Here is a 23,219-nt window from a genome sequence, read left to right as displayed (position 1 = left end):
GGATGGAACCTGGGGCCTCAGAGTCTCAGGCAGGAGAGTCTGTTTGCAGAACCATTATTATTATTATTATTATTTTCCAGAGCCCTGCTGAGCCCTGGATGCTGGTGTTGCTGGGGATGGAACCTGGGGCCTCAGAGCCTCAGGCAGGAGAGTCTTTTATAGAACTATTATTATTATTATTAATTTCCCCAGAGCCCTGCTGAGCCCTGGCTGCTGGTGGTGCTGGGGATGGAACCTGGGGCCTCAGAGCCTCAGGCAGGAGCATCTGTGTGCAGAACCATTATTATTATTATTATTATTATTATTTCCCAGAGCCCTGCTGAGCCCTGGCTGCTGGTGGTGCTGGGGATGGAGCCTGGGGCCTCAGAGCCTCAGGCAGGAGAGTCTGTGTGCAGAACCATTATTATTATTATTATAATGGTAGGAGAGTCTGTTTGCAGAATCACTGTGCCGTCTGTCCATCCTCCATCGCTGATACTATGGTCTATTTACATAATCATTGTTTTGCCTGAGACCCGCCCTGCCTGCAGTGTATTAATCAATCCCACCTGTTAAAACCTTCACAACAGTTGCTATGGAAGCTGTTTACCTTTCCCCTCTCTTTTCTCCACCCGCTTTCCCAGCCATGCCCGTTCCTGACTTGCCACTTCTGATTTTTACCCTATCAAGCCCACTTCTGTTCCTGGTTTCACTCTCTTTTCTCTCCCGTGGCCCCACCTGGAGAAGGGCTGGCATGCCGAGTGGGAGGCGGCCATTGTGGTTTGGCGCCCCGTGGCTTAACCCGCTGTGCTCACAGCCGACTCTGGGGCTCCCGCATCAATAAAGAATTGTATTACCTGGTCTCCTGCCCACCAGGTTAGCCTGGCACACCCCCAGCCAGAACCATGCTGCCTTACCCTGGCATAGGGGTGTCACTGAAACAAGATGGCTGGGAGATGCTTTATTGTTTTGGCTTTGGGGTCTGGTTCCCGGCCTCCTTGGGAAAGAGCCAAGGAGGGGAGCACGGGGTTCCCGGCCCCTGTCACCTCGATCAGAGGTCTCCGTGGGTTCCAGGAATGCAGCAGGGGTCCTCTGTGGAGCGGGAACCACTTGAGACTTGGATCTCGATGGTGCTGGCGTTGTCGGAAGCTGGGGAGGGAAGGGAAGAGGTGTGGGCGCCCGCTGAGGCCCAGGAAGTGTGAGAGAGCCCTGCATACGAGGGGGTCAGGCCAGGGAAGAAGGGGGGCAGGGAGGGAAAAGGAGGAGCACTATTTGTTGGTATGCATGAGACCCCTTCTGTTTCATTTGGTTTAAATCCCCCCTGCTTAACACTATTCTGTTTACATAACCACTGCATTCTATTTACATAACCGCTGTTAACAAGCACCACCCTCCCTCCAGGGCATTGGTTCAATCCCCACTGTTTCATGATATGTTTTTGCTCCACCCCCTCTCCTTGTCACACCCTGATCCTCTCCTTGTCACACTCTGATTGTCACCAGTCACTTTTCTCTCCACCCTCTCTATGTCACATCCTGTTTCCACCCTACTTGGCAAGTATATATAAAGATAGCATTGTGAGTTTTACAGTACTTGAGTTCAGCTTAGCTCGTCTTAGATTGTGCTGCATCCTGCATGAATAAAGAGATACTGCCTACAGCTCAACCATGGTCGTCTGTTACCCGCCCGTGAAGCCAGCCCGGCGAAAACAACATAGCCCGTGGAAAACAACAACTACTGGCCAGCAGGGAGAGGGGCTTCTTCTGAGGACTGGGTGAGCCTCTTGTAGAGGAGGTGAGAGGGGCTGAAACTCACACTCAGGCCCACCACCCACCCAGCTGAAGGCCCCAGCAGGGACAGGGTCTAACAAGCCCCCTGAATTCAGGGAGAGATAATGGAGGAGGAGGGTGGGGAAGGTCGGACCCTGTCCGAGGTCCAGATGAGAGCCCCCACCGCCCCTTCACCCAGGACCAAGTCAGAGCTTCCCCACCTCAAGGTCAGAGGGTCCAACGCATGCAGAGACCCCAGCTGGGGACGCTTCCCGAAGCCTCCAACTTCCACTTCTGGAACCACATTCCCCAGAGGAAGACTTCAAAAAAGTAATGATTTTCCCCCTGGGGTTGCTGCATGGATCTCTGGGAAAGCCCATGCCCATCTGGGGTCTTTCCAGAGGCTGTGGGGTCACTGTGGCTTGGGATCAAAGCTAAGGCTTCTGACGGGCCCGGTGACATGAACACTTAGGGCTCTCTGTCGCCCGCAGAAGACTGCAGGTCCTTCCAGCCTGGCCCAGGCTCTGTGAGAACATGAAGTGAGCCCCAGGGCCTGATGAACCCCCCACGTTGCTTTGAGTGGGCACCCTGCCACCCTGCTGAACCCCTGGGGTTCTCTCCCGGGCACGGAGGGGTCTCAGAGACAAGGTTCCGGCTGAATAAGGCTCTGAGGGTGCCACCCCAGTGGGGGGGTGTGTGTGTGTGTGTGAGCTGGCTTCTTTCTTCCTCTTCCTCCTTTTCCTCCTCTTATTCTTCCTCCTCCAGGGTCATCAATGGGACTCGGTGCCTGCACTATACATCCACTGCTCCTGGAGGCCGTTTTTCCCCATTTTTGTTGCCCTTGTTGTTATTGATGTGGTTGTTGGATAGGACAGAGAGAAATGGAGAGAGGAGGGGAAGACACAGATAGAGGGGGAGAGAAAGACAGACACCTGCAAACCTGCTTCACCGCCTGTGAAGCGACTCCCTTGCAGGTGGGGAGCTGGAGACTCGAACCGGGATCCTTAACGCCGGTCCTTGTGCTTTGTGCCACCTGCGCTTAACCTGCTGCGCTACTGCCCGACTCCCTTGTTTTGTTTTGTTTTGTTTTGTTTTGTTTTTATTAACCAGAGCACTGTTCAGCTCTGGTTTCTGGTGGTGCGGGGTGTTGAACCTGGGACTCTGGAGCCTCCGGCATGAGAGTCTGTTTGCATAGCCATTATGCTATCTACCCTCCTCCTTGTTGTTGTTTTTTTTTTTTAAGAGTATTTATTACAGGAGTGATGGCGTCAGAGGAAGGGAGGCAGGTCAGAGGATTCACTTCATAGTAATTGATGGTGGGGGCTGAACCCCACGGGGCCCTACTGAGTGCCAGCCTCGTGCGTTACCCATTGACTCATCTCCCCAGCACCTTCTCTGACTTTTTGTTTTTTAATTTATCTTTATTTATTGGATAGAAATAGCCAGAAATTGAGAGGGAAGAGGGAGGGAGAGACAGAGAGTGAGAGATACCTGCAGCCCTGCTTCACCACTTTCAATGTAGGTAGGGACCAGGGGCTCAAACCCCGGTCCTTAAACATTGTACTATGTGCGCTCAATCAGGTGCACCACCACCTCCCGCCCTTTTTTTTTTAATATTTATTTTATTTATTTATTCCCTTTTGTTGCCCTTGTTGTTTTATTGTTGTAGTTATTATTGTTGTTGTCGTTGTTGGATAGGACAGAGAGAAATGGAGAGAGGAGGGGAAGACAGGAGGAGAGAAAGACAGACACCTGCAGACCTGCTTCACCGCCTGTGATGTGACTCCCCTGCAGGTAGGGAGCTGGGGGCTCGAACCCGGATCCTTGCATGGGTCTTTGTGCTTCGTACTGTGTGTGCTTAACCTGGTGCACCACCACCTGTCCCCCTTTTTAATTTTTCTATTATCTTTATTTATTGGATAGAAACAGCCAGAAAATGAGAGGAAGGGGGAGACAGAGAGACCCCTGCAGCCCTACTCCACCACTTGTTCAGCTTCCCCTCTGCAGGTGGGGACCAGGGCCTTGAACCTGGGTCCCTGTGCTTGGTAACACTTGTTGTCAACCAGGTGTGCCACCTCCTGGTCCCCCCTTCCCTCTTTCTTTCGCTGTGTCAGAAAAAAAAAAAAAAAAAAGGGAAGGGAAGGGAGGCACCATAGAAATCAAAACCTTCCATGGCTGAAGCTCCGGGACTCTGGTTAAAGTATGAATGAGTGAATAAAACCAGGAGCAGGGAGTTGGGTGGTGGCGCAGCGGGTTAAGTGCACGTGGCGCAAAGCGCAAGGACCGGCATAAGGATCCCGGTTCGAGCCCCCGGCTCCCCACCTGCAGGGGAGTCGCTTCACAGGCGGTGAAGCAGGTCTGCAGGTGTCTGTCTTTCTCTCCCCCTCTCTGTCTTCCCCTCCTCTCTCCATTTCTCTCCAGCAACGAATGACATCAACAACAACAATAATAACCACAACGAGGCTACAATAACAAGGGCAACAAAAGGGGGAAAAATGGCCTCTGGGAGCAGTGGATTCATGGTGCAGGCACTGAGCCCCAGCAATAACCCTGGAGGAAAAAGAAAAACAAAAAAACAGGAGCAGATGAGGGGCGGGAGAGACCCTGAGCTGAGCACGAGGCCCTGGGTTTGAGCCCCAGCACCATATGGCAGTACCATGGCCAGCCCCGTGGATTCTCTCTCTCTCAATAAACAATGAAGAGCTTGTCCCTGGGAGGGTCCACTGCCTTACCTTCAGACAACATGCTCAGGGCCTCGTCATAGGTGTCCATAGGGCCCCTTGTCACCTTCCTGGGAGCAAGGCCCCCGCCGTCCGGTGAGGGGAAGGCCCTCTCGGTGGCCGAGGTGGTCAGTGACTCCCACTGGATCTCCTTCCCAGTGGGCTGTGCATCCCGGCTGCAGCCCGCCCAGCCATAGAGGGCCAGGGCCAAGAGGAAGCCCTGGACGGGATTCAGGGTGGCCTGGAGGGAGGGCAGAGGTTCAGTGTCTGGGTAGGGCGCGGGGCAGAGCCTGGGGGTCCCAGAACTCAGGAGGCCTGTGGGCCAGCCCCACTCAGAGACTTCAGAAGCTGAGGGTCAGTTTGGGGCAAGAGCTGACTGAGTGACCTTCCTTCACGGCCCAAGGTGAAGGGGCAGGAGGGAGGGAGGACAGGATAGAAAGGAGAGGAAGGAGCCACAGAAACGTAAGTTCTGCACAGGCCACAAGCAGCTCACCCCTGGGTGTTTTAAAAAGCATTAATAGGGAGTCGGGCGGTAGCACAGTGGGTTAAGCTCACGTGGCGCAAAGCGCAAGGACCGGCGTAAGGATCCCGGTTCGAGCTTCCGGCTCCCCACCTGCAGGGGAGTCGCTTCACAGGTGGTGAAGCAGGTCTGTGGGTGTCTGTCTTTCTCCCTTTCTGTCTTCCCCTTCTCTCTAGATTTCACTCTGTCCTATCCAGCAATGACAGCAATAACAACAATAATAACTACAACAACAATGAACAACAAAATAGGAAAAATAGCCTCCAGGAGCAGTGGATTCGTAGTGCAGGCACCAAGTCCCAGCAATAACCGTGGAGGCAGATAATAAATAATTTAAAAGGGAGTCGGGCCGTAGCACAGCAGGGTAAGCACACATGGCCCGAAGCGCAAGGACCGGCATAAGGATCCCAGTTCGAGCCCCTGGCTCCTCACCTGCAGGGGAGTCGCTTCACAGGCGGTGAAGCAGGTCTGCAGGTGTCTGTCTTTCTTTCCCCCTCTCTGTCTTCCCCTCCTCTCTCCATTTCTCTATGTCCTATCCAACAATGATGACATCAGTAACAACAACAGTAATAATTACAACAATAAAACAAGGACAACAAAAGGGAATAAATGAATATATTAAAAAAATAATTTAAAAAAAAAGAACTAACAGGGCCAGGCACCTCAGAGGAAACTCAGCTGGCAGGTTCAATGTTCTGGGTTCGAGCTCCAGTGCTGCCCCTGTTCTGTGTGTGGAGGACTCTCAGCTGCTCTCTCAGTCACAACCACCACCACAGTGCTAAGCGTCTTTGAAATATCTTGACCTTTATTTCTTGGATAGATTCAGCCAGAGATCAAGAGGGAAAGGGGCGATAGAGAGGGAGAGAGACAGAGAGACACCTGCAGCCCTACTTCACCACTCAGAAGCTTTCCCCCTGCAGGTGGGGACTGGGGGCTCGAACCTGGGTCCATGTGCACTTTAACATGTGCGCTCAACCAGGTGTGCCACCACCTGGCCCCTCTTTTTTTTGATAATTTTTTTAAAATTGTATAATATTTATTTTATATATTCCCTTTTGTTGCCCTTGTTGTTTTATTGTTGTTGTTATTGATGTCGTTGTTAGGACAGAGAGAAATGGAGAGAGGAGGGGAAGACAGAGAGGGGGAGAGAAAGACAGACGCCTGCAGACCTGCTTCACCGCCTGGGAAGCGACTCCTCTGCAGGTGGGGAGCCGGGGGCTCGAACCGGGATCCTTACACCGGTCCTTGTGCTAAGCGCCACCTGTGCTTAACCTGCTGCGCTACCACCCGACTCCCAATTTCTCTCCGTTTCTATCCAATAATAAAAGAATTAAAGATACTTTTAAAAAAAGAGAAAGGCAGAAATTGTTTGCTTATTTTTTAAAGATTAGTTACTTATTTATTAGAAAGGTAAGAGAAGAGGGAGAAAGAACCAGACATCACTCTGATCCATGTGTTGAACTCAGGACCTCACACTTGAGAGTCTAATGCTTTATCCACTGTGCTACCTGTCGGACCACTTGTTTATAATTTTTTGCCACCAAGAGTCAGGTGGTAGCTCAGTGGGTTAAGCAGTGCACGTGGCGCAAAGCGCAAGGACCGACGTAAGGATCCCAGTTCAAGCCCCCGGCTCCCCACCTGCAGGGGAGTTGCTTCACAGGCGGTGAAGCAGGTCTGCAGGTGTCTTTCTCTCTCCCTCTCTGTCTTCCCCTCCTCTCTCATTTCTCTCTGTCCTATCCAACAACAATGACATCAATAATAACTACAACAATAAAACAACAAGGGCAACAAGAGGGAATAAATAAATATAAAAAATTAAAAATAATTTAAAAAATTTTTTGGAAGTCTGGCGGTAGCGCAGCAGGTTAAGCACGGGTGGCACTAAGCGCAAGGACTGACATAAGGATCCTGGTTTGAGCCCGACTCCCCACCTGCAGGGGAGTCACTTCACAGGCGGTGAAGCAGGTCTATCTGCAAGTGTCTGTTTTTTTCTCCCCCTCTGTCTTCTCCTCCTCTCTCCATTTCTCTGTTTTGTCCAACAACAACGACATCAATAACTACAACAATAAAACAACAAGAGCAACAAAAGGGAATAAATAAAATTTTGCCACCTGGGTTTAGTGCCTGCAGTGATTACTCCAGTGTTCCCAGTGGCTTTTCTTTTTCTTTCTTTTCTGATAGATAAATGGAGGAGAGAGAGAGAGAGAGAAAAAAAAAAAAGTCTCCTGGGGGGGGCAGGCAGGTGGTGGAGCTGGAGGCTCAAACCTGAATTCTTATGCCAGTCCTTGTACTTTGTGCCATGTGCACTTAACCTGCTGTGCTACCGCCTGGCCCCTCTTAACTTTTTTTTTTTTTTTACCAGAGCAGTGATCACCTCTGGCTTATGGTGGTGCTAGGGATTGAACTTGGGACCCTGGAGCCTCAGGCATGAGAGTCTCAGTATGCTTTCTACCACCTCTCCTGCTTTCTATCTCCCCCTCCTCTCTCAACGTCTCTCTGTTCTATCAAAAAATATTAATTAAAAAAAAGCTCCCAGGAGCTGTGGAGTTTCAGCCTGTGAGGCTAGAGAGAGAGAGAGGATATAGCAAGGATAGATAGACAGATGAGGATACAGCACAGTTTCAGCCTGTGAGGTGCTGGGAATAAAACCCAGAGGTATGTCTCAGATGCCTGGCATTTTGTTTTATTAAATATTTATTTATCATTGAAAAGAGACATAAATTGAAAGGGAGGGAGGAAATAGAGAGGGACAGAGAGACACCTGCAGCCCTGCTTCATCACTCGTCAAGCTTTCCCCCTGCAGGTGGGAAAAAGCCCCTGCAGGGGCTTGAACCTGGGTCCTTGCATACTTTAATGTGTGCTCTTAACAAGGTGTGCCACTGCTGGGCCCCCTATTTTATTTTTCAAGAAATGTGAACCCTGTAATCAGATTGTCTTGTAAACCACTAATAAAATTAGTAAAGAAAAGGGAAGGAGTAGATAAGAGAGAAGAAAAGTGAGCTAAGAATCACCTACCAGAATGAACCATGTGGTCTTGGCTGCCATCCTGACTGGCTTCAGAAACACAGCATTGATGTCTGGCTGCAATTCCAAGTAGAACAGAAGGCTCTCATTGATGACATTTGGCAGCCAGCTGTCAGAGGGAAATGGCCGGGGGTCAGGAGGACAGCAGCACACAGCACAGTGTGTGCGTTTTTGAGCTTGGAGGTTGGGATTCCTTCCTCTGAGGAGGGGTGACCCCCTTCCTCTGAGGAGGGGTGACCTGTCGTGTGAACAGAGGCCAAAGGCAGCCTGTGCCGACATTTGCATCCAGGGTGCTGTATGGAACAAACATCCTGGATGTTTCTGTTGTCTTCAGTCCACACCAGAGAGAGATGGCTGCTGTGTTTCCTTGGAGGGTGGCCTGATGCACCTGCTCTGAGCCACAGTAGGGAAGGGCTCTCGGATGCCCAGCACCTGTGTTGTGTGTGCTGTGTATCCACCTGCAGTGAGGGAGAGGACAGTGAAAAAGAAGGACTTCTCAGCCTCTCCTCTTCCCTTCACTGGGTTCCAGGTTGTCAGCTGAAGCACAGGTGACGACCATCTCTTGGGCTCCAGGTATGGCCCTCCTGGTGGCCTCAGGGGTTGTGCAGCACAACCAGAGCATTGCACAGGGGTCAATGTGGTCAGGGATCTACACAGTCAGGGATCTATATGGTCATAGAGCTACTTGGTCAGGATCTATTTGGTTTATGGATCTACATTGTGGGTCTACTCAGGGATCGATATGTGGAGATCCACTTGGGGAACTACATGGTGGTGATCTACTCCATCAGGGATCTACTTTGTTGGCGATCTTCACGTGAAGATCCACTAGGTCGGGGATATACCTGCTGGGGATCTACATGTGGCAATTCACTCAATCAGGGATATACATGTGGAGGTCCACTCAATTCGGGATCTAGTAGGTGGGATCTACTCGGGGATCTACATGTCGAGATCCAGTCGATTTGGGGCCTAATGGGTTGGGTATACTCCATCAGGAATCTACGTGTGGAGATACTCTTGGTTTGGGAGCTACCGGGCAGGATCTACATGTGGGATCCACTTGGTCGCGGATCTACGTGATGGGATCCACTCGGTCGGGATCTGCACGTGCGGATCTACTTGGGGATCTATGTGTGGAGATCCACTGGGTTCAGGATCCACTCGGTTTGGGATCTACTGGACGGGATCTACTCGACGGGGATCTACTTGGTTGGGGATCTACCCAGTGGGGATCCACTCGGTCGGGGACCTACACGTGCGGATCTACTTGTGGAGATCCACTTGATTTGGGATCTACTGGGTGGGCTCTACTCGACATGGATCTACATGTGACGATCTACTCGGTCGGGGATCTACCCGGTGGGGATCTACTCGGTCGGGATCTACATGTGAGGATCTACTCGGAGATCTACATGTGGGGATCCACTTGATTTGGGATCTGCTGGGTGGGGTCCACTCGACAGGGATCTACATGTGGGATCTACTTGGTTGGGGATCTACCCGGTGGGGATCCACTTGATTTGGGATCTACTGGGTGGGATCCACTCGACAGGGATCTACATGTGGGATCTACTTGGTTGGGGATCTACCCGGTGGGGATCCACTTGATTTGGGATCTACTGGGTGGGATCCACTCGACAGGGATCTACATGTGGGATCTACTTGGTTGGGGATCTACCCGGTGGGGATCCACTTGGTCAGGGATCTACATGTGCGGATCCACTCGGGGATCTACTGGTGGAGATCCACTTGATTTGGGATCTACTGGGTGGGATCCATTCGACAGGGATCTACATGTGGGATCTACTTGGTCGGGGATCTACCCGGTGGGGATCCACTTGGTCAGGGATCTACTCGGGGATCTACTTGTGGAGATCCACTTGATTTGGGATCTACTGGCAGGATCCACTCGACAGGGATCTACACGTGGGGATCTACTTGGCCGGGGATCTACCCGGTGGGGATCTACTCGGTCGGGATCTACATGTGCGGATCTACTCGGGGATCTACATGTGGGGATCCACTTGATTTGGGATCTACTGGGCGGGATCCACTCGACAGGGATCTACACGTGGGGATCTACCCGGTGAGGATCCACTCGGTTGGGATCTACATGTGGGGATCCACTTGGTTTAGGATCTGCTGGTGGGATCCACTCGACAGGGATCTACACGTGGGGATCTACTTGGTCGGGGATCTACCCAGTGGGGATCCACTCGGTCGGGATCTACCCAGTGGGGATCCACTTGGTTTGGGATCTGCTGGTGGGATCCACTCGACGGGGATCTACACGTGGGGATCTACTTGGTCGGGGATCTACCCGGTGGGGACCCACTCGGTCAGGGATCTACATGTGCGGATCTACTCGTGGATCTACTTGTGGAGATTCACTTGATTTGGGATCTACTGGGCAGGATCCACTCGACAGGGATCTACATGTGGGGGTCTACTTGGTCGGGGATCTACCCGTGGGGATCCAGTCGGTTGGGATCTACATTGAGTATCCACTTGGTTTGGGATCTACATGTGGGGATCCACTTGATTTGGGGTCTGCTGGTGGGATCCACTCAATGGGGATCTACACGTGGGGATCTACTTTGTCGGGGGATCTGCCCAGTGGGGATCCACTCAGTCAGAGATCTACACGTGCGGATCTACTTGGGATCTGCATGTGGGGATCCACTTTATTTGGGATCTAGTGGGCGGGATCCACTCGACGGTAATCTACATGTGTGAATCTACTTGGTAGGGGATCTACCCGGTGGGGATCCGCTCTGTCAAGGATCTACATGTGTGGACCTACTCGGGATTTACATGTGGAGATCCACTCGGTTCGGGATCTACTGGGTGGGATCTACTCGGTTTGGAACCTACATGTGGAGGTCCACTCTGTCGCACCCTTGGCATAGAATCTACGTGTGTAGTTCCACTTGGTCATGGTCCTACATGGCTGGGGTCTACTCGGTTAGGGATATACCTGATCTAGGATCTACATAGTGGGGATTTTCTGAGCCAGGGATCTATTTGGTCAGGGATTTACATGACTTCTACATGGTTGGGGATCTACACAATCAGGGATCAGCATGGTGGGGACCTACTCAGGCATGGGTCTACATGTGGAGATCTTCTTGGTCAGGGCCCTACTTGATCAAGGATCTACATGGTCTGGAATCTACATGAAGATCTACTCAGTTTGGGATTTACATGGTGGCGATCTACTTGGTCAGGGATCTACATGATTGGGGATCTACACAGGGATCTACATGTGGGTATCAACATGATCAGGGATCAACATGGGAATTTACTCGGATCTATATGGTAGGGATCTACTCGGTCAGGGATCTACATGGTGCAGATCTACTTGGTCAGGAATCTACATGGTCGGATATCTACATGTGGAGATCCACTTGGTTCTGGGTCTAGCTGGTGGGGATCTACTCGGCCAGGGATCTAAATAGTGGGGATCTACCTGTGGGATCTACATGGTCGGTGATCCACACTCAGAGGGATGTACACTGTCAGGGATCTACATGTGGGAATCTATTCAGGGATATACATGTGGGGATCTACACGGTCAGGGATCAGCATGGTGGGTATCTACTCGGTCAGGGATCTACATGGTGAAGATATACATGGTCGGGGATCTAATGTGGAGATCCTCCCAGTTGGGGATCGACATGGTCAGGGATATACATAGTGGGGGGTCTACTTGGTATGGGATCTACATGATAGGGGATCTACTCAGGGATCTATATGTGCAGACCTACATGGTCAGGGATCTATGTGGTCAGTAATCTACATGTGTTCATCACAATCGGGTCTACATTATGTATATACTCAGGGATCTATATGGTGGGGATCTACTCAGTTGGGGATCTACTCAGTTGGGGATCTACATTGCAGCTACTCTTTAGGGATCTACATGGTATCTACATGGTTGGGGATCTACATGGTCAGAAACATGGAGAATCTACATGGTCAGGGATCAACATGGTGGGTATCTACTCAGGAATCTACATATGGGGATCTACACATGAGGGGATCTTTAGGTGGGGATCTGCACGATCAGGGATCAACATGGTGGAGATCTACTTGGTCAGGAATCTACATGGTGGGGGATCTATTCGGTCAGGGATATACATGTGGAGGTCCACTTGGTCAGGGATCTACCTTGTGGTGACCTACTTTGTCAAAGATCTACATGATATGGGATATACATGGCCAGGATACAACATGTGTGGAATCTACATGACCAGGGATCAACATGGTGGGGATCTACTTGGTCAGGGGTCTATTTTGTCAGGGATCTACATGTGGAGATCCACTCGGTCTGGGAACAACATGTGTCAATCCACTCAGTTCGGTATCTACCTGGTGTGGATCTACAATCCAACTGTGTGGGGGAATCTACTTGGTAAGAGATCTACATGATTTGGGATCTACATAGTGGGAATATACATGATTAGGGATCAATATGGTGAGGTTTACTCAAGGGATATACATGGTGGGGTTCTAGTCGATTAAGGGCCTACATGATCAAAGATCTACAAGTGGAGATCCATTCTGTCATGGATCTACCCCATGGATATCTTCTTGATCAGGGATCTACACGTGGAGATCCACTTGGTCAAGTATCTACTTGGTAGGGATCTACATGGTATCTACATGGTTGACAATCTACACGGCCAGAAATCTACATGTAGGGACCCGCATGGTAGGGATCTACTTGGTACAGGACCTACCCAGTCGGGGATCTACATGTGGAGATCCACTCGATTGGGAGTCTACATGTGGGGGTCTATGTGGTCAGGAATCTACACGTGGGGATCTACATGGCCAAGGGTCTACATGTGGGCATCATCACGGTCAGGGATCTACATGGTGGGGATCTACTGTCAGGGGTCTACATGGTGAGGATCTACATGGTCAGTGTTCTACATACTGGGATCTACAGGTCAGTGGTGTATATAGTGGGAATCTACACGGTCATGGGTCTACATATAGGAATCTACATGTGGTGATCTATTTGGTCAGGGATCTACATGTTCAGGGAAATATATGGTCAGGGATCTACATAGTCATGGATTTGCAGTCAGGGATCTACACAGTGAGGGTCTAAACAGTAAACGGTCAGAGATCTACATATGGGGATCTACATGGTCGGAGATCTATATGGTAGTGATCTACATGGTCAGGGGTCTACATCTGGGGTTCTATACAGTTGAGGATCTACATGGTGGGGATGTACATAGCCAGGCATCTACATGTGGAGATCTACTTTCAGGGATATACACCACAGGGATCTACATGGTCGGGGATCTACATGTGGGGGATCTACTTGGTTATAGACCTACATGTGGGGATCTACACAGTCATAGATTTACACTGTGGGGATCTACATGATCAGGGATCTATGTGGGGATCTACAGTCAGGGATCTAGACTGTGGGAATCTATATGGTCAGGGATCTACGTGGTCAGTGATCTACATGATCATGGATATACATAGTCAGGGACTCAAAAGTTAGATGAGGGCTTTGTTCTAAGGGCTGGTTTTCTTTTCTTTTTTGTTGTTTTGTTTTGTTCTACCTCCAGGGTTATTGCTGGGGCTCAGTGCCTGCACCACGAATCCACTGCTCCTGGAGGCTATTTTTTCCCTTTTGTTATCCTGGTTGTTTTTATCGTTGTTGTGGTTATTATTATCATTGCTATTGATGTTGTTGTTGGACAGGACAGAGAGAGAAATGGAGAGAGGAGGGGAAGACAGAGGGGGAAATAAAGATAGACCTGCAGACCTGCTTCACCGCCTGGGAAGTGACTCCCCTGCAGGTGGGGAGCCAAGGGCCCGAACTGGGATCCTTAAGCCTGTCCTTGCGCTTCATGTCACCTGTGCTTAACCCTCTGTGCTACCGCCCAACCCCCCCAGTTTTCTTTTCTAATCTTTATTGTTTGAAATATCTTTTTAAAATTATTTTTTTATTGTTGCCAGTAGGGTTATCACTGAGGCTCAGTGGTGGCATACAAATCCACCACTCCTGGTGACTATTTTTTCTTTTTTCCTTCTCTTTCCTTCATTCTTTCTTCCTTCTTTTATTTTGTTTTTTATTGCCTCAGGGTTATTGCTGGGGTTACTTAGTGCCTGTACTATGAATCCACTGCTCCTGGAGGCCATTTTTTCTCTTTTGTTGTCCTTGTTGTTTAATGTTGCTGTTTTTATTATTGTTGTTGTTGCTGTTGTGGGATAGGACAGAGAGAAATGGAGAGAGGAGGGGAAGACAGAGAGAGGGAGAGAAAGACAGACACCTGCAGACCTGCTTCACCGCCTGTGAGGCGACTCCCCTGCAGGTGGGGAGCTGGGGGGCTCGAACCAGGATCCTTACGCCGGTCCTTGTGCTTTGCGCCACGTGCGCTTAACCCGCTGCGCCGCTGCCCGACTCCCTCTTCCTTCTTTTCTTTCTTACATCTTTGATATGACAGAAATTGAGAAGACAGACTTAAAAAAAAAAAAAGGAAAGAGGGGGCCTGGTAGTGGCGTATACACAGTTAAGTGCATATAGTATGAATCACAAGGACTTGTGCACGATTCCAGGTTCAAGCCCCCACGCCCCACCTCCAGGGGGAAATCTTCACAAGTGGTGAAGCAGGTCTGCAAATGTCCATCTTTCTCTCTCCCTATCTCCTCTCCCTTCTTAATTTCTCTCTGTCATATCCAATTGAAAAAAGAGGGGGTCGGGCGGTAGTCAGCGGGTCAAGCGCAGGTGGCGCAAAGCGCAAGGACCAGCGTAAGGATCCCGGTTCAAGCCCCTGGCTCCCCACCTGCAGAGGAGTCACTTCACAGGTGGTGAAGCAGGTCTGCAGGTGTCTGTCTTTCTCTCCCCCTCTCTGTCTTCCCCTCCTCTCTCCATTTCTCTCTGTCCTATCCAAGAACAATGACATCAATAGCAACAATAATAATAACCACAACAATGATAAAAACAACCAGGGTAACAAAAGGGGAAAAATGGTCTCCAGGGGCAGTGGATTCGTGGTGCAGGCACCGAGCCCCAGCAATAACCCTGAGGCAATAAGAAAGAAAGAAAAAAAGAAAGAAAGAAAGAAAGAGAGAAAGAAAGAAAGAGAGAAAGAAAGAAAGAGAGAAAAACATGGCCTCTAGGAGCAGTGGAATTATAGCGCTGACACTGAGCCCCAGAGAAAACCCTGGAAGCAAAAGAAAGAAAAAGAAATGAGATAGATAGATAGATAGATAGAGCCCTGCTTTACCACTTGTGAAGGGCTCCCCCTGTGGGTGGGATGCAGGGGCTTGAACCCAGGTTCTTGACTATGGTAACATGTGCTTCACCAGGTGTGCCATCACCTGGCCCCCCGAAATCCACTGAATGAGAGAGAGGCCCTCTGGTCACATGCAGGTCCAGCATGAGTGGAACCTTTTGTGCTGTGGTGTGTCTGCCCGACCGTGGGTCTCTCCTCTACGAGAACAACAAAGTCAACCGGAAGGAGAAGAGTCATGTATGCGTGAGACCCCAAGTCTGGGGGGGGGTAACAAGTGAGAAGGAGAGGGCAAGTTACCAGATAAGCAAAACCAGTATGATTTTGAAGAAGCGGGTCTTGACGGCGGCACCCACGAGCCTCTCGTTGTCTGTGTAGACGCCCTGCCTTCTTTTCAGCAGCGAGGTCACTGTGGGGAGCGGAGAGGGGCTGGGGAACGGACACCGGACCTCACCCGCTCCCTTTTAGTCCCCGCCGCCTCCCCCACAGAGCTGAGGAGCGTGCGACCCAGAAGACCCAGAGGTTCTGTCCTCTGGAACCTTCTGGAAGGCAGGGCCCTTGTTGGCTTGCGGCGGAGGGGAGTGGCCACCCACCTGCGGTCACCGTCTTCTGGAACAAGATGGGGTTGCCCACCAGCACCAGCAGCAAAGGCAGATAGGTGGTGATGTAATGAGGTATGGCGTGCTCCAGCCCCCGCTCACACCTGGGGGAACCAGGGGGGCTCAGACGCCAGGAGCCAGGAGCCAAAAGCGTGTCCCTGGGGTTGCCACTGGGGTAGGGGCTGAGGTCCCCGCTGGGCGAGGAGGCAGGAGGGTGAAGTCAGACCCTGGCGCTCCGGGGCTGGGCCAGCTCACCTGGACACGGATGGGGAGTAGAGCATGATAGCTCCCTCCACACACAGCAGCACCGCCAGGCCCCAGGCCATCATGTGATAAAGCAGGATGGTGCTAGCAGAAAGGGACACCACGTCAGGGGACTCCAGCCCTGGGCTTCCTGTGCCTTTCATGCCAGACAGGCAGACAGACAGACAGGAACAGGGAGAAAAGACACCTCACCATCACTCCGCCACCCACAAAGCCTTCCCTTGTTCAAGCCGTCCACGGAGCCTGAACCCAGGGCCTCACACGACCCCTCCCAGCAGTGAGAAGTCAGCCTTCCTCCGGGCCAATCTTGTTCATTTGAGGGAGAGAAAGAGAGAGGAGCGGTGTGGAGAAATAAGGGAGCAGAAAGGGACAGGTACCTAAGTATCATTTCAGCATCCACATAGTTCTCTCTGGGCTCCTGTCACTGCTCCCAGGTGGTGCTGGGGTTTGAACCCAGATGCACTCTAGTGGGGGAGTTAACCCCTGGCCCTCAAGGGAGCTGCATACTTTTTTTTGGCAGAATATTTTTCTAAAAATTTAATATTTACTTATTTTCCCTTTTGTTGCCCTTGTTGTTTTATTGTTGTTGTTATTGATGTCGTCGTTGTTGGATAGAACAGAGAGAAATGGAGAGAGGAGGGGAAGATAGAGGAGGGGGAGAGAAAGACAGACACCTGCAGACCTGCTTCACCGCCTGTGAAGCGACTCCCCTGCAGGTGGGGAGCCGGGGGCTTGAACCGGGATCCTTATGCCGGTCCTTGCGCTTTGCGCCACCTGCGCTTAACCCACTGCGCTACCGCCCGGCTTCCTTTCTTTCTTTTTTTTTTTTTTTACTTTTCTAGATTGATTTATGTTTTTCAGGATATAGGTACTAACAAGAGAGGGAAACGGAGAGAGGGGGAGGGAGAGAGGAAAGGGAGCAGCCTAGCAGGTGGCATGGTGGCTAGGACTATGGACTTAGAAGTGTGAGGTCCTGAGTTCAAACCCCAGCATCACATATTCCAGAGTCTTCTCTCTCTGTCTCTGTCTCTCTCTCTCTCTCCCCTTTTCTCTCTCTTTTGTTAACAAATACACGTTTTGGAAGCCCAGTGGTGGTGGTGCACCTGACTGAGTGCACCTGTTACCATGTGCAAAGACCTGGGTTCAAGTCCCTGGTCTTCACGTGCAGGGGGAAAGCTTCACAAGTGGTGGAGCAGGGCTGCAGGTGTGTCTCTCTGTCTCCTCCTCCCCTCTCAGGTTCTGTCTCTATCCAATAAGTGAATAAATAGTATTTTCCAACAAACAAATGTTTGAAAAGGTAAAAAAGAGACAGAGAAGCAGAGGCCAGAGCACTTACTTGGGCCCTGTGAGTCCTGTGCTCTAGTGCCCTGAACTATCTCCCTGGCCTTACAGTGAACAAGTCAATGGTGCAGGCCCCCAAGGGAACCCCCATGCCCTTCAGGTGCTGCGCCACTGTGTTATGCTTTACATTGGTTTGTCCTAGCCCTCCCCCCGCCAAGAGAATTGGATCAGTCCTGTTAATTTCGCGGGCCTGCTTGGCCCCGCCCCAAGGAACCCCGAGAGAGGGTTCCTGAGTCCGAGAGTTCCAGAGTGAAAGGGTTCCTGAGTTCGAGAGTGACAGAGTTCCTGAGTTCAAGAGAAAAAGAGAGAGTGCTTGTGCCGCCGCAAAGAGACAGCGGAGTTCTGTTTGGTGATTAGTTTGTCTTAGTTTGTGAATCGTTGTTCCTGAATAAAGAAATACAGCTTCCCTGCCCAGCCGTTGTCTCCGCGTCTCTGTTACCCGCCCGTGAAGCTAGCCGGGCCAGCCAGAGCCTTCCGAAATTTTAACAACACGCCACCAGTCTGTCTCTCCACCTTAGCCTCTGCCAGCTGCCATGCCAGGCCCTGCCCTCCACCGTCCACACACAGCATCACACTCCCGCCTCCCCAGAGCCAGAGGACCCTTCTCCAGCTGAGAGACCCTTCTCCAGGACCCTTCTCCAGCTGAGAGAGGGACAGCTGCACATCTAACTCCAACCGGGGAAGATCCGTGGGTAGCAGAGGAGTGCTGTGGTGGCCATCCCCCTCTCTCTTCTGTTTGTCTGTCTGTCTTGTGACTCCCTGCTCTCCAACAATGAAGAACACACACACGGAGGTTTGAGCTCCTTCCTGTCACCCAGGATAATAAAAACAAGGTCACGGTGGAGGGAGGGGCTGGGTGGTGGCGCAGCAGGTTAAACGCAGGAGGCACAAAGCGCAAGGACCAGCAGAAGGATCCCGGTTCGAGCCCCCGGTTCCCCACCTGCAGGGGAGTCGCTTCCCAGGCGGTGAAGCAGGTCTGCAGGTGTCTGTCTTTCTCTCCCCCTCTCTGTCTTCCCCTCCTCTCTCCATTTCTCTCTGTCCTATCCAACAACGACGACATCAATTACAACAACAATAATAATAACCACAACGATGTTAAACAACAAGAGCAATAAAAGGGGAAAAGAAAAGAAAAACAAGGGGAGTTGGGTGGTAGCGCAGCAGATTAAACGCACATGGTGTGAAGCACAAGGACTGGCACAGGGATCCAGGTTCGAGCCCCCAGCTCCCCACCTGCAGGGAGGGGTCGCTTCACAGGCGGTGAAGCAGGTCTGCAGGTGTCTGTCTTTCTTTCCCCCTCTTTGTCTTCCCCTCCTCTCTCCATTTCTCTCTGTCCTATCCAACAACAACAACATCAATAATAACTACAAAAATAAAACAAAAAGGGCAACAAAAGGGATTAAGTAAATAAATATTTTTAAAAAAATATTTAAAAAGGGAGTCAGGCTATAGTGCAGTGGGTTAAGCGTAGGTGCTGCAAAGCACAATGACCCTGGTTCCCCATCTGCAGGGGAGTCACTTCACAGGTGGTGCAGCAGGTCTGCAGGTGTCTGTCCTTCTCTACCCTTCTCTGTCCTCCCTTCCTATCTCCATTTCTGTCTATCCAACAACAACGACAACAATAATAACTACAACAATAAAAAACAAGGGCAACAAAAGGGAATAAATATTAAACACAAATAAACATTAAAAAAAAGATTTAAAAAAACAACAAACAAGGTCACACGCCCACAAACCCACCCTTTTTTCATTTTCTTTCTTGATTTCTCATGTCTATTTCTTCATTGCAAATTCAGTAACCTTTCCCTTTTTTCTTTTCCACACTTTGGTAGGGCGGAGAGAAATTGAGAGGGGGAGGGAGGTAGAGAGTCAGACAGAAAGAGAGACACCTACAGACCTGCTTCACTAGTCGTGAAGCTTCCCCCCTGCAGGTGGGGAGCAGGGACTAGAACCCAGGCCCTTGTGCACCGTAATGCGTGCGCTTGACCTGGTGTCCCACTGCCCGGCCCCCTGTTCAGGACTTGCCCACTTGCAAGTCTTCACCGTATGGCCTGACTTGTGTCTGGGGTCTCCCCTGCCTTGATACTCGGAGCCACTCTGGCCGTCCGTCTGGCCCACTGAATGGGACTGGCAGTACCTTCCCTGTCCTGCCCACACCCCTGCCCATACCTCAGCCCTGCCGACCTCCGGAGCACCAGGTAGGCATCCACAGCATAGCAGAACAGCCACCAGAAGCAGGCGCTGTACAGCAGCTGGATCCACATCTGGAGGAGGGAACTCTGGGGTCAGGAGCCATGGAGAGGAGGTGGACTCCGAACAGGAGGCTCTTTGCTGAGAATGAACGAGTGGGGGCAGGGAAGACCTCCCCTAGATGCCCCAGAGAAAGGCGGAGAGCTGGAGGGAAGGGCATGGGAAGGGAGAGAGAGGCTGAGCGGTGGGGACGTGTCTCTCAACTCCAAGGGGCACACAGGGGGCGCAAGGGGCTCTGTGAGTCTGCTTTCTAGAGTGTGGTTGGAACACAGATGGGAGGGGGTTACTCACCGCACTTCCCACGCAAAAGACGCTGGGCCAGATGTCGGTGCCATTCTGGGCCGGGGCGCCAACAGCAAAATCCGGGAGGCCCAGCCACACAGCCGAGCGAACCGCAATCCCTAGCAGAGGAGAGGACGGATGGGTGGGTGATTCCTGTCCTGTCCCGAGCCGTGGACAGAGAGACAGGTACACACGTGGACAGTTGGATAGATGGGTAGACAGGTAGGAAGACAGAAAAGTGGGGAGGAGGAAGGAACCTGAAGGAATGATGCACATTCCAGTGTCTGCAGAGAGAAACAATTGTCACTGCCCTGAAACAAAGCAACGCCTTAACTAACCACGGCCAACCACAACCACCCCTTGTGTTCAGATCATGTCTCTGTGTGTGGTTTTTGATTTGTTTATTTATTTATTTTTTGCCTTCAGGGTTTACCTCTGGAGCTTGGTGCCTGCACTGTGAATCCACTGCTCCGGGAAGACATTTCTTTTTTTTTTTTTCAATATTTTATTTTATTTATTTATTCCCTTTTGTTGCCCTTGTTAATTGTTGTAGTTATTGTTGTTGTCGTCGTTGTTGGATAGGACAGAGAGAAATGGAGAGAGGAGGAGAGAAAGATAGACACCTGCAGACCTGCTTCAAAAAAAATTATTTATTTCCTTTTTGGTGCCCTTTTTTTTTATTATTGTTGTTGAAGTTATTGTTGTTGTTGTCGTCACTGTTGGAGAGGACAGAGAGAAATGGAGAGAGGAGGGGAAGACAGAGAGGGGGAGAGAAAGACAGACACCTGCAGACCTGCTTCACCGCCTGTGAAGCGACTCCCCTGCAGGTGGGGAGCCGGGGGCTCGAACCGGGATCCTTATGCCAGTCCTTGTGCTTTGCTTTGTGCCACCTGCGCTTAACCCACTGTGCTACCGCCTGAGTCCTTGTTGTTATCATTATTATTGTTATTGCTGTCATTTTTGAATAGGACAGAGAGAAATGAAGAGAGGATGGAAGACAGAGAGGGGGAGAGAAAGACACCTGCAGACCTGCTTCACCGCCTGTGAAGCGACTCCCCTGCAGGTGGGGAGCCGGGGTTCGAACCGTGCTTTCTCTGTCCAGCATTCTCGCATGCCCTCAGATGCCAAAGATGGCCCCCCAGGGACTCACACTAGTGCTAGGGATCCAGGGTATGTATGTGTGTTGTGTTTAATAGCACACAGTCTGTTGTTTCCCTAATAACCTGGCAATAACAAACAGCAAACGTCAGCGAGTGTTTCTGAACACCTGGCTTTGCAATGTTCCTACTAGTCCTCAGGGTAAGCTCGTACTCAGGCTCAGAGCAAGCCACAACCCTGTGTGTGCCCTTCCCGGGGCACAGAGAAGTCAGCCAGCAGTGGGCACCCTCCTGGGGTGCAGAGAGAGAACTCAATGTGTAGTTGGCACCTCCCTGGGTGCAGAGAGGGGACTCAGCCTGCAGTGGGCACCCTCCCGGGGTGCAAAGAGGGGACTCAGCCTGCAGTGGGCATCCTCCCTGTGTGCAGAGAACTCAGCGTGCAGTGGGCACCCTCCCTGGGTGCAGAGAGAGAACTCAGCCTGCAGTGGGTACCTTTCGGGGTGCAGAGAGAGAACTCAGCGTGCAGTGGGCACCTCCCTGGGTGCAGAGAGGGGACTCAGCCTGCAGTGGGCACCCTCCCGGGGTGCAGAGAGAGAACTCAGCCTGCAGTGGGCACCTTTCTGGGTGCAGAGAGAGAACTCAGCCTGTATTGGGCACCCTCCCGGGGTGCAGAGAACTCAGCGTGCAGTGACTACCTTTCTGGGTGCTGAGAGAGAACTCAGCTTGCAGTGGGCACCCTCCCCGTGTGCAGAGAACTCAGCATGCAGTGGGCACCTTTCTGGGTGCAGAGAGAGAACTCAGCTTGCAGTGGGCACCTCCCTGGGTGCAGAGAGGGGACTCAGCCTGCAGTGGGCACCTCCCTGGGTGCAGAGAGGGGACTCAGCCTGCAGTGGGCACCTCCCTGGGTGCAGAGAGGGGACTCAGCCTGCAGTGGGCACCCTCCCGGGGTGCAGAGAACTCAGCGTGCAGTGAGTACCTTTCTGGGTGCTGAGAGAGAACTCAGCTTGCAGTGGGCACCCTCCCCGTGTGCAGAGAACTCAGCTTGCAGTGGGCACCTCCCTGGGTGCAGAGAGGGGACTCAGCCTGCAGTGGGCACCCTCCCGGGGTGCAGAGAGAGAACTCAGCGTGCAGTGAGCACCTTTCTGGGTGCAGAGAGAGAACTCAGCGTGCAGTGGGCACCCTCCCGGGGTGCAGAGAGAGAACTCAGCGTGCAGTGGGCACCTTTCTGGGTGCAGAGAGAGAACTCAGCCTGCATTGGGCACCCTCCCGGGGTGCAGAGAACTCAGCGTGCAGTGAGTACCTTTCTGGGTGCTGAGAGAGAACTCAGCTTGCAGTGGGCACCTCCCTGGGTGCAGAGAGGGGACTCAGCCTGCAGTGGGCACCCTCCCAGGGTGCAGAGAGAGAACTCAGCCTGCAGTGGGCACCCTCCCGGGGTGCAGAGAGAGAACTCAGCTTGCAGTGAGCACCTTTCTGGGTGCAGAGAGGGGACCCAGCGTGCAGTGGGCACCTTTCTGGGTGCAGAGAGAGAACTCAGCTTGCAGTGGGCACCCTCCCAGGGTGCAGAGAGAGAACTCAGCCTGCAGTGGGCACCCTCCCGGGGTGCAGAGAGAGAACTCAGCTTGCAGTGAGCACCTTTCTGGGTGCAGAGAGGGGACCCAGCGTGCAGTGGGCACCTTTCTGGGTGCAGAGAGAGAACTCAGCTTGCAGTGGGCACCCTCCCAGGGTGCAGAGAGAGAACTCAGCCTGCAGTGGGCACCCTCCCCGGGTGCAGAGAGAGAACTCAGCCTGCAGTGGGCACCCTCCCCGGGTGCAGAGAGCTCGCATCCCGCGGCGCTTGCCCTCCCCACGGTGGGCCCTCACCCAGGCAGCCGAGCAGGTCGCAGGCGGCGGCGGCTTGCAGGACACGCGGGGCAGCGAAGGGCCGGGTGCGCGGGCCCAGGGAGGGGCGCGCGGGGCGCAGGAGCAGGAGGCCGAGCGCCAGGCCGAGCGTGGCGGCGCCCAGGCTCAGCGCGTGGAAGGCGTGCGGCTGGAAATCCTGCACGAGCTGCGTGGCGGCGTCCCGCGCGGGGCAGCAGAAGGTGGCCAGGCGCGGGGAGGCCATGGCGG

General features: G+C 52.1%; 1 protein-coding gene across 2 annotated transcripts; it reads right to left on the bottom strand.

Annotated features, from left to right (window-relative positions):
- Positions 1–927: 927 nt before the first annotated feature.
- Positions 928–23,219, bottom strand: GPR143 (G protein-coupled receptor 143). 2 transcript variants are annotated; one of them, XM_007538555.3, is made up of 9 exons: positions 22,974–23,219; positions 20,026–20,135; positions 19,654–19,748; positions 16,135–16,227; positions 15,874–15,983; positions 15,581–15,689; positions 8,004–8,121; positions 4,481–4,709; positions 928–1,128 (listed from the first exon to the last, which is right to left on the bottom strand). In XM_007538555.3, the coding sequence occupies exons 1-9, from the start codon at positions 23,212–23,214 to the stop codon at positions 1,031–1,033; spliced, it is 1,203 nt and encodes a 400-aa protein (XP_007538617.1). In that variant the 5' UTR covers positions 23,215–23,219; the 3' UTR covers positions 928–1,030. The 2 variants fall into 2 exon arrangements, with proteins under 2 accessions (XP_007538617.1, XP_060039088.1); XM_060183105.1 differs by lacking the exons at positions 16,135–16,227; positions 22,974–23,219 and having other exon boundaries at positions 15,874–16,073; positions 20,026–20,766.

The sequence above is a fragment of the Erinaceus europaeus genome, chromosome X, assembly GCF_950295315.1.
Source record: "Erinaceus europaeus chromosome X, mEriEur2.1, whole genome shotgun sequence".
Classification (NCBI taxonomy): Eukaryota; Metazoa; Chordata; class Mammalia; order Eulipotyphla; family Erinaceidae; genus Erinaceus; species Erinaceus europaeus.
Note: the sequence above shows the minus strand (reverse complement) of the source record. Positions and strands in the feature narration are given on the sequence as shown.